Genomic DNA, 18,670 nt, shown 5'->3' on the forward strand with positions numbered 1-18,670 from the left:
TTGTGATTGTTCATCAATCATCCGTGAGCCGTCATCTCATCTGTCAGAGCTAAAATCAATACTACCTGCCGTAGGTATCGATTTTCAGAATTTCGTGTTCGGGTTCCTTCGAACATGGTGCAAGTTCATTGTAATTTGTGAAATAAACTGAGATAAATTTTTTGGCCATTAGTATCAGTGAGTTTAAAAATAAAGGTGTTGCTGTCTACGACATGGTTGGTGTTTTACGAAAGATAATATGTTGAAAAACAACTGTGACGTCACAAATCCTAATATTCGAGGGTGTAAGAAGTTTTTGGGGAGAACCTAATTAAGAACCAAAATGGGAGGCGCCGTGAGTTCGGGTCGTGATAACAATGAGTTGATAGACAATTTGAAGAGCGGAAACTACATCCGTACGTTTGACGTGGAGAAGGTGTTCCGTGCACTAGATCGCGCAGAGTACATGACTCCGGAGGCCCGGGAGCAGGCCTACAAAGACTTGGCCTGGCGGAATGGGCCGCTGCATTTGTCATCTCCATGTATTTATAGGTAAGCTCGAGATCTAATGAACAATTAAAGTAATGTAAAATATTAAAACAATACTTGTAGCGAAGTGGTTTTGTTTTTTTTACGTCTGACTACAAAAAATTTTGGCATAGAGATAGTTTATGAGCTGTTTAGTGGCATGGGCTGCTTTTTATCCCGGAAAAAAGAAAAGTTCGTACGGGAAGCTAAGCTTACGTGTACGCTCAGGCTTGGGCTCGCCCTTTAAAGAACCCTATGTCACTCCGGCCTATCTTTATGCAAAAAATCACATCAATCTGTGCTGCATTATTGAAGGGCAAACAGACAAACAGTTAGTAGTTGAGAGGACGGAGATTGACATGAGCTACTTAAAGTCCTAGAAAAACATCTAATTCCCACAAGGGTGATTTATAGAAACATTAAAAAAAAAACCAAAAAATTGTCCTTCATTCACATCATAACAAAGTAACCATACCACTTTGTTTTGTCATAAAAATAGTTGATGCAGAATAAAAAAGACTAAAGCGTCCTAAATTAGTGCACTGTTCTGTAATTATGTTCAGTGTCCTATTCCTCCTGGCAAAGTTTTACAAATGACCATGCGAGCGAAGCTGCGGGTCAAAGATAGTAGTATAGTATTTCAAGAGACAATGCATATCTATATTTCATCTGCGTTTGCGAGAGGTACAGAAGCTATAATATTGCCTTATCAGCTCATTTATTATTTACAATTTTTTTTACCCTATTGATGCAAATTTAAATGTGTTTTACTTCAAAAGCAGGACTTACGAGGATTTATTGTTATTATACAATTAGTTTTTGAGCTATTGTCAACCAAGCATCATACTCGAGAGTCACAAGTAAAATATGGAAAAAAACAAATATTGTGCTGATATACAGTTCCTTATCAAGCTAGGAAAATCAGTTGTGAACATAGTGAATTGTTTGGTTTAGTGTGTCTTGTGTCCAGGAAAAACCATGGCAAGTTAAAGAGAGTTAGAGGTAGAAGCATTTCTAACTTGTGTGATAATAATTGTTAGGCCCACCAGGCCACATAAGAGCAGTTTGGTGGGTCTATGCTGTAAAACCTAGTGGGTCTATACTATAAGAAAGGAGACCCGGATAATGATGAAAGTTTCTATAATGAAAGAGTGGAGAAAACTAGATAAATACATAATATACTACGACAATACACACATCACCATCTAGCCCCCAAGTAAGCGTAGCTTGGGTGCTAAGATGAATGATAAAATTTTTTGTGATATATATAAATACTTATAATACATAGAAAACACCCTGACACTGAAAAACATTCATGTTATATAATTAAGCCGGCTTAGATTTGGAATGATTCTAAGCTCATACAATTATCCACTAGTGAGGTGATGGAGGGGTTAGAGCTGAAACCGGGCCTATCCTTCTTGAATATTGGCTCGGGGACTGGTTACTTCAGCACCCTGGCGGGCCTGATACTGGGCTCGGCGGGGATCAACCATGGCGTGGAAGTGCACCCGGCAGTCACGGAATATGCTGTAAAGAAAATACGTCTGTTCTTTGAAAACTCTCCCATATTGGATGACTTTGACTTTTGCGAGCCAAAGTTTTATCAAGGTGAGTTTTTTTTTTATTTAGTTTGCAGAACTGACAATCAACTGCTTACTCTAATATTAACTATAGCACTATTTGGCATGTGAATACAATTGTGCCTTCTCGATGCAAACATAGCACGCAAAAAAAAAGTTTAAGTTGTATTAACGTTGATCAACTAGAATTCAAAGTACTTGGCCTGAACGGGCAATGCCTGTGAGTTCCTAGTGCTTGGGTAGTGTAGACTCGCACTAGGTTTTACACATGAGTATCAAATGGTCTTTTGCTTAATTATGTTACTTTTGCAATCATATTGCATAATCAATTAAAAGTAGTTGCACCAATACTTGATACTTCAAGTTGTTAAATTTGCACCAATACTTTGTTGTCCATTTCAGAAGGGTGTCTATGCTATGGGATTCGGAAAACCGTAAAAAACGCGTGGTAATTTATTTGCAGTGCCTCCTCTAAACAGATAGTATAATGGCCTTTGCATCAGGGATAGAAACCGGACTTTTTAGGTTCTTTGTTTTGTTGGTATGTGATTGAACTATTTTTAACGTGATTCCTTAGTTAATCGGTGTAAAACTACAAGTAAAAAAAAATTATAGATGAAACTCTTTTGTATTGCAGTCACTTTTGCGTATAGAAACATTATTCCATTAAAGCAAAATTTTTTTTTATTTTTTTTTTTATTTTTTTTAATATTATTCGCTATGATACGTAAATTATGAACTTCAGATTATAAGTTTACAAAAGTTCTTTCAAAACTACTAGCTGAGGAACTGTGGACAAACTTTAAAACAATGAGAATAAGTTTAGTATGCCGTTCCAGCAATTCGATACTCGAAAACGACTCTATGAATGCGAGCTTTCTTATCTCGTACTAATGTTACTGTATTTATTTTCCGTGGCATTAGGAAAACTATTAGATATTTTACTCCAGTAGTATACAACGAGTACGTAGGACACGAGTGGAAAATTCGTTGCCAACGAGACCCCGACTTTAAGTCGCATGATACAAAGCTCTTCAAAAAATACCCACCAACTCAATGTCATAAACATCATGCACATTGGTTATTATTAAAATATAATTTTAATTCTTTCTTGAGAACTGTCTATTAACTAATTATTAGGGTATTTCTAAAATCCTTATCAATTTAATAAAATATCTGGCGAATATGAATTTATAATTATCAAAAGTTTGCCTATTTACCCAATTTATAAAATTACTGTAACACTCATTTTTCAATGCTTGGTTTTGTAAACTGCGAAGGTCTTGGACTTAAGTGTGTACCTACTAGCCACCAAGATAAATAGGCTGTAGTAAGGCTAACATGCACGCTACGAGATAATTAACGATTTCTCGTCCTACTCGTATGAGATAAGAATAAGACAAGGACAATAGATCGTGGCGCTTATTTTACTTCTACAGTTGGTCTGTTGTTGAAACATTGTGTTTAGTAAACTACTACAAATAGACTAAGTAAACTGCCTATCAACCATATCGATAATTTACCGAAAACTTAAACATTGTAAAGTGTTATCATCGAAAGATAATAATTTGTTTTTGTTAGTTATGTGTATACTTCGTAATTTTGCTTTACGAAAATAATGCCAATATTTTTTCATAAAAATAAAAATCATCGCTTAACATTAGCTTAGTTTGCTCCTAATCGAAGGTCGGTTCCAGTTATCTTCAGAGTTCTAATGGAACGTAACTATGTACCTTTTAAAAATTCACCAACACTTTTACAACAATCGCAGGCGTCTACAGAATATGCTTTTTTGTAGGCCTTTGTAGGCCGCTTATGCGATCAGCATCTGCGTGCAGTTCACAGGCTACAGGTGTAAAATGTATTGCTATAGGCCCTGGACAAAGTAATGTTAACATCTTTGGAGTATCGTGCATAACTAAAATAATAATTTTGACCAATAACAGCCAAACTCACAGCCACGTCCTCAGCCACGCCCACCATCACGCCCACGGCCACGCCCACAGCCACGCCCACAGCCACTCCCACAGTCACACCTAAAGAAACGCCCACAGCCACGTGCATAGGCAGACCCACCGCTACGCCCGCAGCCACACCCAGAGCGACACCTAAAGAAACGCCCACAACCACGCCCAGAGCCATACCCACAGCCACGCCTATAGCCACAACTACGCCCACAGCCACACCCAAAGCCATATTCTCAGCTACCCACATTTCGAATAATATCGGACGAGCTTATATACTTTTCATTCGGGTTCAAGATGTGCCATGACTGCTATCGTAAATGATCCCAACGATTTTTTTAATTACAAAAAAAGTTATATTTGATACTCAGTGTATTTGTAAGTTCCACGTGCTTGTTCATGCAGGTAACGGGCTGTGTCTGAACCCGCTGGTGTCCGGTTACGACCGCGTGTACTGCGGCGCCGGCTGCCCGGAGGTGTACGAGGACTATTTCAAGAAGCTCATTAAAGTAAGTGGAATTATAGGCACAGTGGCTCATTTTTATTGGTCAATAACAAACTCCATAACGCATAACGACTATTATAACTAGTACGTAATTAAACAGTTGCGAAATTAGAATCAATTACGAGGTTGGTTGGTGATCAAACTAGTTTGGTGTCTTCCGACAAGTGTTCACGTGAGCCCAGCCCTCCAATGTTGTTGGTCGCAGGTTGGCGGGATCCTCGTGATGCCGTTGAACGACACCCTGCTGCAAGTGCGGCGCGTGAGCGTGGACAAGTGGACGTCGCGCAGCCTGCTCAATGTCAGCTTCGCCACACTGCGCATCCCCAGCGCGGAGGAGGCCGCCAACCAGCTCACCCTGGGTACGTGAGTACATACTAACTGAGTGGGCCTTTCAAAGAATGCACCACCACATACTATTCTCCGCTTTTCTCAGCCAGCCGTTTCCAGACACCTTAAGGTTATCTGTCCAGCGGGCTAGAGGTCTTCCCACACTACGCTTATAAATCGCGGTCTCCACTCCAAAACGCGTCTGCCCTAACAGCCTTCGGTCCTACGACAGACATGACCCGCCAACTGCTTAGCTAACTTGCTTATCCTTTGAGCCATCCGGTGGCTTTGGTTCCTGCATAGCTCAAAAGATGACCTCAACTGTCAGGCAGGACACACTCGCTAAATAATACTTTCGTATATAGGCATTGGGTTGTCGGCGAATTGAAGACTTGACTCAGTTTTCCAAATGCTGCCCAGCCCAACTGAATTTTTCTGTCTGTTCGTTGTCAGCTTGCTTTTAATATACTCCGAATCAAATTTTATGACTATATTCGATATCAATCGGTTGCATACCTGGGCGAAGCTACACTCGCAGCTAACTTCCGCGACGTCATAAAACTTTGAATCAAATTAACTAACGTACCTATACCAACATATTATTCTTTGGTATGGCAATACTGCTTGACTAACATAGTAAAGTAGCAAAACAGAAGCGAATAGGAAATCATAACTGGCGTACAGAGATAAAAAGTGATCTTTAACAAGTTGCTTAAAAATGTTAATTGACCGAACCTAACAGATTTCTCGAGGCAATTAATAGTCTGAATTGTGAAAGATCGGGTGGACGGCACGGATCTTCTCTCAGCACGAGAAGGGTTTAGACCGCTGTCCACCACACTGTCTGGCCAAGTGCGAATCAGTAGACTTCACATGCCTTTGAGAACTTTATAAAGAAGCAAGTGATATTTTAATTGTGATAAAGACTTCTCCCTGCATCGTCTAGAGTCCCATACAAAACTGAAAGGTACCGGAAATTTCTTGAAAACAATTTACTAACTAAATAAGAATTATCAGCAAATTTGTTGAAATGCCAACAAATTATAGTAATTCAAAGTTTACCCCCTTAATAAAATTACCGTAAGCTTTTGCTTAAATTAATAAGCCTAATCGAGCCTTTTTATTTGATAAGGAGTTGTTAAAAAAAAATGCAATTCGTCCTTTTATGATGACCGCCATCTTAAATTTGAAATGACAAACGACTCTGAAAGGTCGCCGAAGCCCTAATCACGAAGCTATCCCCGTTATATTAGGCTAGGCTAGGCTAGGCTTATGAATTAGAATGGTTGTTGCAGATACACTGGCGCCAGTGCGCCTGCAGTTCTTGTCGCGGGCGGTCGTGCGCTCGGCCATGCGCGAGGGCGTGACGCGCCGCAACCCCATCCTGCGCGAGAAGCCCCGCCCCGCGCCGCCCGCCACCTGCCCGCGCCGCATCTGCATACCCATCCAGACCGGGGGACCCGCGGGTGAGTACCGAGTTCCGCCAATGTCACCCTCACTCCTGTAGCCCTAGTACGTTTGCTCGGATTCATTCTCGCGTAACAGACTTGATACCGTCACATATAGCGTTTCATAGCATGTATGAATCAGGCACATAAAAAGTTTATTTTGAATTAATTAAAGTTCTGAATCTAATGCTTTAATTTAATAGTATACCTAGGAATGTACCTACCTACAAACTTATTGTGTTAAAGTTTCAATAGAATACCTACTGCTCCTTTTTACTAAACCTAAACATAGCCTAAATAGAATGCCTAATGAGTTATACGATGTCTATAGAAACCCGTTGCACCAACTCCTTACATTCTTTAGATTAGGCTATTTATTAGATCTGCTTAGATTAGGCGTTACTTATTTGGGCATTGTCTAGTTCGTCGCTATTGAAAACGCGCCTTAGAGGCGCAAATTACGTCCTTCTGATTTTTATTTCAAATGTTGTGCTCAAAGTCTTAGCTGAAGAATTGTATTAAAATTTCAGCTCAAAATTCTAAAATGTTTTTATTCATCTAGACCTTATCACAGGAACTTATGAAGCGTTCATACATATAACATGTAACACTAATGTTAGTGATGGCGATAACAGCATTCGTTAACTTAAAACTAAAGCAAGGAGGGTTCCAAACGCGCCCTGCAGGGCTAGCACGGGCAGGAGATATAAATTATATCCCCCGATTATATCCCCTATCAAGGGATATAATTATCTTTTCCCCTTGCCAGAGCACGGCAACAGGGGAGAGGATAAATTTATCCCCGTTTGACATTTCTCGTGGATATATATCCCCCGCCCATAGCATGGGAAGAAATGAAAGGGGAAAGACTATCCTTTTTTGACATTTGAAAGAGACAATTTTATCCCCGTCCTTAGACGTGGGTTTAAAATTCTGTTAACGAATTAAAGTCGAAAAAAACATGTCTCGTGCTTTCTGGGGCTCTTATTATTCAAGTGAAATGGAGAAATCTGAACGAAAATTACACCGGCGATCTATACGTGACGCCAGTAATCCGTTCGAATTTCCCGATGCAGAGTTCCAACACTTGTTTCGGATGGGTAAAAATTGTGTGCTGTACTCGTGCGAGGACCTTAAAGAGGCACTAACCACTAAATGCTGTCGATGGACTACCAGTGCACATAAAAGTAAGTTGTTATTAAGTACCTAAAATCACCTTGTGCAAAGACATCATCTATATATGAACGTAGGTTTAAAAAAAAGCATGGCTAATCACTTTTTGTCTAGGTTCTCACATCTTTAAGGCTATTAGCGGACGGTAGTTATCAGCGGGGACAGGTCAAGACCATGGCTGTTGCTCAAACAACAGTCAGCAAATAACTGACCCAAATTACTGGAGCTATTGTCAGTATGTGAGTATATATAGGTACTTACTTCCTAATAATTCTCATTAGTAAATATAAATCCCATCCTGTTCAAAGTGCAGTGATGTGATAACTAGTTTTCACTTTATAGCCGAGTGCCCTTTGTACGTGTTGGTAAGATGGGAACTACAAGGTAAGGATAGAATAAGTGAAGAAGACCTAGCAAACCTCACCTTAGGGGATATTATTAGGTTCACCACAGAGACTGGTAGGTTTCAGGGTGGACCCTGCCGGGACACCAGTAAAACCTGTGTCTCAAACATGGGGAATAGGGTAGAATGGTCCTTACATAGGCTGATCACCCGTCTGGCAATGGCAGACATCCCCTCATCAAATATAGATATACTTACTTTAATAATAAAATTATTAGTCAGTACTTAGTACTTCAGTATAAGTACATAGCAAAGATATTCAATGCTAGGTACTTTAATTATTTTTCATTTCATTTTAGACTAATGCCAAAGTAGATATTATTCCCGGGAACAGACTCTGGAGATCCACGATAGATGTTCAACTGGTAAAGACAAATTATTTAGATCTAGAGTTTATCAAAAACTTAAACATTCAAGTAAGTTAATAATTTTAAAATATGTTTTACATTTGTATTGTGGTGTGTCTCCATGACCAATTCATATTTATTAACTCTAAAGTAAAATATGAAAAGATACAGCTGTATGAAAGTAGAATCGGACAGTACTACATCTTATGTATGTTTTAAATAAAATGTGCAAACTTTCAAAACTTTACTTATTGTTGCCATTTACTAGTATAAAAGGGAAACAATGCAAATTAAAAAAAGTTACACACCTACCTATATCATTATATTATACTCCTCATAATTACCTAGAAATTACATGCCTAGGATTCTGCTGCATATGTTGTATACGACTAGTCTGGTAAATTATTTATATGAATATACAAAAAACAATGTCTCATTATAATAAAATTGTTTATTTGAGGAATTAGTACAAAAACTTGGCAGTAGATACTGTATTTAGTAATGAAATATAAGAAAATACAAAAAAAAATGTCTGATAAATTATTTAACATGGGCATGGGTTAATCATCACGTCCAAATTACAATGTAGGATTGTGCATATATTTCTATTCAACATTTTATTAAAATCTTGGAGAAAATCTGAAAAAGCAAAACAAGTAGGAATTAATTTACATGTTTAAATAACAAAGTAGAATTTTATTGGGGACTCAGGCTATGCTCTAGAGCCTTGGATGATGACTCCGGATTTAGAAGCTGCACCAAATAGTTCTGCAGAGAAGTACACAAACTGGCACTGCCAAGTAAGAAACTGTGTGGAAAGGGCCAATAGGTACCTCAAAGACACATTTCGCAGCTTGGGGATTGACTGGGTGCTTCATTACAGTCCCGAAAAAGCATCTCCACTTATATATGCCTGCATAACACTTTATAATATTATGCATCATTATAGGCGTGTATTGTAAATATATACTTTAAATAATATTTAAGTTCCCATAACTTATTATTATTGGGCACATTAATGTTTGGTAATATTATAAAATTATATCTTATAATAATGGTTCCTTATAAATCATACAATTTCACAGCATTTTCACATACAATTTGCCCTACTAATTTGGGTCAACAGTATTGAGCATAATATAATTTGTATATTTCAGAACTCTAATGGAGCAAATGACAGTAAATTTTGTAAATACGAGCGAAGAACGACATTAGACATCAAATATGGATCAAACAAGATTGTTAACAGTTGCTCGACAAAAAAGAGAAAGATTTATAAATACATATTTTAATTAATAAAATTTCTAAATTAACCTTTTCATCCTTTTTAATTTATTTTTGTGTGATAAATGAGCATCCTGCATTCTTCCATCTATACCTACTCTGGAAAATAAATAAATTCTTCACTTGGTTGACTTTACAGCAACATGTATACTATGTATATGTTGTCTTTGGTGCTGCGTCCCCGTGCTGTTGCAGCTTTTTTAATGTCCTGCCACGTCTGCAAATAAAAGAAAAATTATGCAAGACTTGTTTGATGCCAACAACACTAATAAATAATTTAAATTTTTTGCACTTGCTTACTTTACCGCAAAATTGACTTAACTGTTTCCACTGATTGACCGTCCCGTCTGGCCCATGCTCCTTCAGTAATGACTAAGATTTGCCACTGGGAGTCTGCCCTTTTGGCTCCTAAGAGTTCCTGTGAATTCCCCAGTGGCAAGGTGGTTGTGGGTAGGCATGAAATCTACCAACATTTGCAATTGTATTTTATTACTTCTTGATAACACTGAATAAACACAAATTTGTCAACTAATGGGCCATAGAAAAAGGCAAGCACAACTTTAAATAAAATAGTACAAGATCAATAATTTGATATGTAAACAGGATTGGATCTTGATGATTAACGTCTCTGTTTACTTTCACTGTAAAACATTCATTCATTAGGTACGCTTCTAAATCAATAGGTAGTCACTTTTTCAAACATTTTATAATAGAAGACTTACTTTTTAGCACTCATTTTATTTTCTCGAAAGGTAGGTTTTATACCACTTTGAAAAATCCAGAATAAATAATATAAACAAACAGCCGCAGACGAGGAACATTTATAGATAAAAAAAACAATAAAAAACTTAGACAACTAAAACAAAACAGAAAACGAAAAATTTATTTGTCAAAACCATGAGCACAGATTAGAATAATTAATTTGTGACATTTACCGGGGGTTCGTCTTTCCCCTATTATATCCACCGTGGATATATTGTCCACCCGTGTGCCCATGCTCGGGGGGTGGATATAAATGCGTGAGGGGATAAACGTTATATCCTTTCCCCGTGGAGAAGTGTCCCCCGCCCATGCTAGCCCTGCAGGTCTAAGACGAGCCCACAACAAACTTAGCCAGTTTTTTATTTTATTATCACCATCACACAATTGTGTTAATGTTAAGCTATGAAGCTAGAGCAATTCATACCGAAGCTTTTTAACACGCTTTTATAAGCTTCACCTGTATGTAAGTTTGTATGTATGTTTGTAACCGACCCCTTTGAGCTCGATTTTGTCTCACTTTGAACGGTTAGATTTCTTTCGAACTTTGTAGACATATCGAGGACCGATGACAATACACTAATCTGAGAAGATTATTCCAATTTTCTATATAAAAAATAAGATTTTTTTTGCTAATTACTACAGCGCCATCTAGACCCAAATGTAAAAAACCTATGGCGTACCAACAGATGGCGTTCGCGTACCTAACGAATTCCACAGAAAACATTAAGCTACTAGATGGCAATTAGCTGTTACTTTTTAATGGCCTGTTTTAAATAATAATTAATTACAGTTACTTAGAGTTATCACGGAATTCATAGTAGATTAGATCAAATAACAGTTTAAAATAAACCAAACTAAAAAGTAGAAAATAAATTTTAATAAATTTAAATTAAGAATAGTGTTAGAAAATTTCAATAAATATAAATTAATAATAGTGTGAATAAAAAAAATATATTTTATTTTAATTTATCATAAATGTGATCCTTAATATTACAATAGGAGCTTTAAAACAATATCTATAAGATCCATTTTAATGTTATCTACAAGTATTTCGATACTAGAAAATACACAGTTTTTTTGTATTCAGGTACTTCAGGTATATGTCAAATGTCTATTAAAGAACCTAATATTTATTTGGTGCATTAAGAAATATTCTAAAGTTTGTGCGAGAGATACCAGCTGTTCACTCGAACGAAATAATATCATAATAAACACTTTATTCCAAAAGTTGTTTTAAAGCTTTTTCGTTGCAGTGTAAATTGTGATAAACTCGACAATTATTGATTATTATTCAAAATATCAACCTATTATCGGGCCACTACTCGGCACGGGTCTCCTCCCACAATGAGAAGGGGTTCATCCTCCACCACGCTGGCCCAGTGCGGATGCGGTGGAAAATATAATAATATTATATAAAGTGTTATTATTATTATTATAATAAAGTATTATGATTATTATAATGAAGTGTTACTATTATTATTTTAATAACACTTAATTTGTACACTACACAAATAATATATATACAAGAAACCAAAAAAAAAGGAACATGAAGGGAGAATTTTAATACAAAGTATATTTGTGATTGGGTAAAATGAAAGTACTGTTTAGATAGACTACTTTTTTTTTTTATTGTGTACACGAAATTTGTAGAACCGGCTCCCACCTGTATTATTTTTCCAGACTACAGTTAGCCCTTCTCATTTTGGAAGCACACCTGTTGCTTATAGTGTCCCGGTAATCAGTGGCGGACATAGAGGGTATGCACAGGGTATGCAGATGATATAAAATTTGATTTGGTAGGTTGCCCGATAGAGATCGCTTTTAAGCGATAAGGCCGCCTATTGTACCTTTTCTTATTTATTTTAATTGTATTTTTTTTAATGCTTTGTATTTGGTGTACAATAAAGTGTATTTGATTTGATTTGATTGGTTTGAAAATCCCGTAATAGTTTTTTGTAACTCGTACTGGAGATTTACTTCGTTTTATATAATCTGCATACCCTGTGCATACCCTCTATGCACGTCACTGCCGGTAATGGGTCCAACATGGACATCGATGTTTTTCTTGCTCAGATGACATGAACATGCTGCACGACCTAAACAGCGAGAACGGCGCTAACGAGATGAACGCCCTTCTGAGCCTCGTCATCAGCATGGGCCAGAGCCGCGTGGCGGGCGCGCTGCGCTTCGACCGCGTCACGCCCGTCGACTCCGAGGACGACGACCACGGCGAACGCCCCGACGACCCCGACGACGAAGACAATCCCAACCCAGAGGACGTCGAACTAGCCATCCAGGGCTACCTCGAGGAAGAGAACGAGGAAAACGGTAATCCGGCGCTAGAATTCCCCGATGATGACGATCCCGATAATGACACGGACAACGATCCTAGGAACGGTCCTGCGAACGGTCCTAGATACGGCCCGACGTATGGCCCTAGAAACGGTTCCAGGTATGACCCCAGAAACGATCCTAGAAATGATCCCAGATACATTCCGAGACCTCCTATAGGAAGTTTAATTCCTAGTTTCGAGTTCTTAGACTCGGATGATGAAGAAGGAGATATATACCATCCCGCTTTAAACGGGTACGCTTTACGATCTGGAATTATAAATCATGCTGATGCTTCGAGACCCGATAATGGCAGCAATCCAAAGGGCACGGCCGCTCGGCCTGACAACCCCGCCAATCTCGACGGAAAGTGCAATCCCACGTGCAAAAGCGCTGACAATAATTCAAATTGTATTAGTCAACAGAGATTGATCCCCGATCGCGATAGCCACCTCTCGCGCAATGCCATCATAATGTCGTTGTATGAAAGGCCGTCGACTTCCACTGAAAAGGTTAAAGCCATCACAGATACTGAGAACTCCACTGATGCCCAAAGCACAGAGACCGCCGATAGCATCACAACTAGTCAGGTGAGTGAATACTGATTTTGGTAAAATGCTAATTAATGCTATTTTTTCATTCATTTCATTCATCTGCGAATTAAAGTTTCTTAACATGCTAATAACTGCTATTGCTCTGGTATTTGTTGAACTATAAAATTGAAATGTGAATATTTTGTTTCTTGTTTCACGTACAACTGAGATATTTTTTTTTTTTCAATTTATTTCTGTGCTGATTTCTATTAATATAAATATAATGGAAATCAAATACATAATGGCGGCGTCTTTAACTTTCTAAAAAAAATCTTTTAACATTATTAAATATAATTTTAGCAAAAGTTACTTATTTTATACATTTAAGTTTAAAAATAAAATCTTTCATACCAACTTTAGTACTCTTACGGATAGAATTTTGAAAAATGCTTTAAGGAATAAAATATCCACACGTTTCTGTTTATGTCTGTGCGATGCACTCCATTTAGCCATTAAAATTTAGTTTAGTTCACAGAATTGTCAATAAAAAATTATAAAATACTAGCTGTGCCATGCCATGCTTCGCTGTGGCACATTGTGGTTGAATGGTTGAGAAAAATATATAAAAACAATCCTTGATGCGTATATATATCATGCTAAAATTTCAGCTCGATCGGTGTAGATTTTTTTGAGTTTTTGAAGCGTACACAAACCAACATAAATTTTTTATATATATAGATAATTAACTTTTTACAGTATTTCACAAACATTGGATTTGTTGATTGCTTAATAAGATTTCATCACCATCATCTGTAACAGTGACTGCTGTACTAAAGGCCTCTCCCAACGGGTGGGTGGGCCCGTGGTTATGGGCAAACCCACCTTGGCAAAGTTGGTGATAGCATATAGTACTGTTCTCCGTTATATTCCCTAATTAATAAGATGTTGCAAGATTTAAGAATGTATAAGATTGATAGTAGTAACTGTTTGTAAAAAAGTTTATGTTACATGTTAAGTTTCAATTTTTTATTCTTCTAATATTTGCCTACTGGAAACAGTAGAATATGATGTACGTGCATCACGAAAACCTGTTAATTATACAAATAAATTATATTATTTTATGTGCATTCGCGATTATAAATGTCGCCGCGGAGGCTGGGCGGACGTTAACTTGAACAACTTTATTTAATAATTTGCTACTTATTCGAAATATATATTAAATAAACATTAAGCTTTATTTGCTATAATCGAGGTAAGCCAGGCTATAATACGCACTGTGCAAATTTTTAATTTTTTCTATCTTTATACACAACATGAAAGAGATCTTCCAAAATGAATATAAAGACTGGAGATTTACTTCGTTTCAGTTTCAGTTTATTTTTTTAAAGTAGTTCCATAGATTAGCGCATTCAAGCAAAAATAAGATACTCTACAACATTATTATGAGTTTATATGTAATATATTCTATGTATTTCCAATTTTATAACACTTACAAACAAATTTAATGTTTTTAAGTAATAAAACAACTGCACTGTCATCTCAGTACACAAACCAATAACATTGAAGTCGATTACGTGAATTATATGTTACGTTGTCACAATTTTGACATATCTGTTATAAGCTATGCGGTGACTGCCAGTGTTCTGTATATAGTATAGAAAAATCTTGAGAAGAATGTGAATGTATTGCAGGATACAAACGGTGTCCCGCCCAGGCCAGAGCTGCCTGCCGTGTCCTCGGAAGTGGAGATCGAATCGGCCAAGGTCTCGCAGCCCGACGCCAGCACTTCCACCAGCACGATGGAGTGGGAGGAGACCAGCGCGGAGAACGCGGCGGCCAGCGAGGACGACACTGAAGCCTCGACCAGCAAACCCAAGAGGCAGAAGCTAGATAGTGGAATAGGTATGTTATTTTTCACATCACTCGCTCTAAAATGCCTTATTACATTGCCTATATAATAAGAATTGAGAGGTCAAGTACGTCAATTCATCCTATAGGCTTAGCGTTATGTTGTACTGGAGTCCCAAGGGGCTTTCATGATTTGAATAAGGAACATGGCGCACCGCGTATCGGAATAAAATCTGTTCGTTCTAATATTGCTATCTCGCTCTAACGTATGATGGCGTCCCTTTCACTTACCAGAGCCTGTGAAGCGCGAACCATCAAAAACCCTCCTAAACTGGTTTTTATGGCTATGCGAGGTGTGATAAGTAGACTATTTAACTCAGGGTTAAAGCTGACTTCGTTTTGGGCCCCTAAAACCCTCGCTTTTGCATTGCTTCGCATTTAATACCACATGACAGACAATGTCTTATTACAAGATCTGTTATCTAAATGTAATGTTCATAATTTAATACATAAAGCAGTTTTAATTCAAAATTACAGTTTAACTTACTCCTAATATAAAGCGTAACTGTGAATGAATGAATATACTAACTGTAGGTTTAAAGACATTTATTTTACAAAAGAAACATTTTTACTTAATGAGAATTTTAAAATTAACATAAATAAGTAGTAATTTATTATCTAGATAATAAAAAACTAGCAGCTTATATATATAAAAATTCTTAATAGGTATGTAAATGACTTTTATTGTACAAAACAGAAAGACTTTCAACAATAAAAATACAATTGAGCGTTAAGGTAGAAGGTACAATTTGGCGGCCTAATCGCTATATCGCGATCTCTTCCAGCACGGCTAGCATGGGCAGGAAAAAATTATCTCCTCGGGTAAAGAAAGAAAAAATGTATCTTCTCCCACAGCTTTATCAACTCTCAGAGCACTGGCACACAGGTGGAAATAATATCCAAATAATGAATGTGTTTTAATAAACGGGGGTAATTTTTTTTTATTCCATGTTCACGTGCTTTAGCAGGTGTACATGTTAATTATATCCCTTGTCGGGGGATATAATCGGGGGATATAATTTTCGACTGACCTGCCTGTAGCCCTACAGGCAACTAAAGGCGCAGAAGAAAATGCTTTAGATGCTTGTTGGTGCAACATATATATTTGTTGTTTTTAATGCTGGTTTATCCTTCCTTCACGCTCTAAGTAATCAGGTAACTTGATTATTGGCATAGAGCTAGTTGAAATGATGGGGGGTAACCTAGGCTACTTTTAATCCCTGGAAATCAAATAGTTCCGCCGGGATTTGTAGAAACCTGTAAACCTGTAGCGGACGAAAAACGCGGGCAACAACCAGTGTAGTAAAAATTAACGGTGTCCCGCCTGATGGTAAATGAAAAACCTTTGCCGAAAAACAGAGCAAGAGCAATATTTCGCAGGGGATGCAAGAAACACGGGTTTAGTCCCATGTGCCTTTAATTACAACGTCATCCATGCCCTGACCTGAGTAAAGCATTGCTGGAGCACTGCTTGGCGGCAGAACTGTTCTAAATTAAGGATCATACTCAGCCACTGGCCTTGTATCATACTTTTCTCTTAATAAAAATTAAACAATAGGTAAATTAATTTCTTTCTAGAAAGCATGCGCTTCTTAAACGTTATTTGCAAGATTATGTGACAATCTCTATTTCTAATGGAGTATTTTATCTTAGGGGAGCCAAGTGTATCGTCGCCAGATAAGACTGAGACCAAGACTGAGAACTCGGACACGGACAGTCATCTACAGTCCGATAGCCCGACTGAGGAAGCCGACGGTCCTTATGAGGGTGAGCTTATACTTGAGTACGTTAAAAACAGGAAGCAAAAATTTTGACATGGCGGAAACAACTGTGATGTACTTCTCTTCTCCATTCACTTCTGCGCTCGGGACAATCTAAAAGGAACCTACTGCCTCTAGCTCGAAAGAGTGAAATAAAAATTAGTAGACGAGTTAAAACTATAGATCACTCTGTACTCTGCGGATAAGCTGGACAAAGGTGAGTTGAGTTAGACCCTAATTACGTGGTCGCAACCTTGATTGCAGAAACTTCTACCTTTAGACGCTAACAACATTTAGTTCTGGTCATACTTCTTCTTATTTCAGTTTCATTCTTTGTTTTTCTTTTTTTACACGGGGTTATTCTTTCCTGTAAAGTAAATAATTTTCTTAAAATTTATATAAATTGGGCATTGTTTGAACCCAATATTCCGTATTAACTATAATTTTATATAAGACTTAGAAAGAAAAATATTCCAACATCAATTGTACAATTTTTTTTTTTGTGTTTATCATCAAGAGATGATAATTAATGCAAACTGTGATAATATCTCCCATCAACTTTGTTCTCTCCAAACGTCCATTCAGGGTTGTTTAGGGGCGGATAAACAAATAAAAGCCCGAAATTACCTCAAGTACAGCTTGCAAGATTATATACCTTACGCTGGGATCACTAAGGGCAAGAGCTAACTTATACTTCGTGTTACTTTTTTATTACTCATTTTTTTTATTTACTTTGTGTTCTTTTTTGTTATTTTAATTTGCCGCTCCGGGCTATCTGTTTGGCCCCTCCTAGGTACGGCGTCAGAAGACGATAGACTGGGTTCGTCAGTCGACGAAGACAATAGACGTCGTGATGACACAGATAGTGAGAGTGAAATTGAGTCAGACTCACCTACGGAGGACTCGGAAGTATTTTTGGATGATGATGGTGAGTTATGGGTTGTACTTCTCTAGATCGAGTCTGGGGAGGTGAAATCCTTGGATGAGTCTAAGGATTGCATGGTGAGTTATTGATTTTCCCTCCCTAGATCTCTCTCTTCTCGTCTCGTGAAATGAGAACGATGGAGCACTCTTAAGAATTTCTCGATGGTGAGTTATTGGTTCTCTTCTCAAGATCGAGTCTGATGACTGGATTCATCAAAGGGCCTAGACTTGATCATGGTCATGGGGGTGAGTATGATCGTTTTATCAGAACTGATACTAAATATAGGATATCTCGATGGTGATTACAGTGTTGGAGACAATAGACTGAGTTCGTCATTCGAAGAATACATTATCATCATATAATAAGGGTTTAAGATTGAGTCGGACTAATGATTTTGTCTTAGAGCTGGCATTCAAAACTTTCTTGATGATTGGTATTTCTCCTACAGAAAATAGACTGGTATCAGTGTTTGCTAGATAATAGTGTTATGCAAAAAATTGTCAGTGAAAATTTTAGTTTTCCATATAACTTGGAGATACTCCGAGCATCTAACTTGTTGTTAGGCCCATAGTAAGCGATCATCGGACTTGTTATGAAGCCCATAGTACGCGACCGTCAAAATATTGCCTTTCAACAATATTGGCTGTGTGCAGCCACGCTATTCTCTTCTATTAAATTATCATCTTTATCATATCAACCCATTACCGACCCACTACAGAGTACGGGTCTTCTCTCACAATGAGAAGGGTTTAAGGTAGTCCACCACGATGGCCCATTGCGCATCGGTGGACTACGACATTACGGAGAACTCTCAGGCAAGCCGGTTTCCTCTCGATGTTTTACTTCACCGTGGAAACTAGTGACGTTTTAATTGCCAAATAACTTAGAAATGGTAGAGGTGTCGATTTAA

At 37.7% G+C, this 18,670-nt stretch overlaps 1 protein-coding gene across 2 annotated transcripts in view; it reads left to right on the forward strand.

Annotated features, from left to right (window-relative positions):
* Positions 1 to 36: 36 nt before the first annotated feature.
* The window catches only part of LOC120624618, a 21,078-nt gene continuing 2,444 nt past the window's right edge, over positions 37 to 18,670 (forward strand). The window contains exons 1-9 of one of the 2 annotated variants that reach the window (XM_039891266.1): positions 37 to 531; positions 1,886 to 2,118; positions 4,460 to 4,563; positions 4,765 to 4,918; positions 6,182 to 6,352; positions 12,377 to 13,224; positions 14,859 to 15,069; positions 16,729 to 16,842; positions 17,629 to 17,763. In XM_039891266.1, coding sequence (XP_039747200.1) covers positions 323 to 531; positions 1,886 to 2,118; positions 4,460 to 4,563; positions 4,765 to 4,918; positions 6,182 to 6,352; positions 12,377 to 13,224; positions 14,859 to 15,069; positions 16,729 to 16,842; positions 17,629 to 17,763 — 2,179 coding nt within the window. In that variant the 5' untranslated portion in view covers positions 37 to 322. The remainder of the gene's footprint in view (positions 532 to 1,885; positions 2,119 to 4,459; positions 4,564 to 4,764; positions 4,919 to 6,181; positions 6,353 to 12,376; positions 13,225 to 14,858; positions 15,070 to 16,728; positions 16,843 to 17,628; positions 17,764 to 18,670) is intronic. The other variant, XM_039891267.1, reaches the window with a different exon arrangement.

The sequence above is a fragment of the Pararge aegeria genome, chromosome 6, assembly GCF_905163445.1.
Source record: "Pararge aegeria chromosome 6, ilParAegt1.1, whole genome shotgun sequence".
In the NCBI taxonomy this organism is placed as follows: Eukaryota; Metazoa; Arthropoda; class Insecta; order Lepidoptera; family Nymphalidae; genus Pararge; species Pararge aegeria.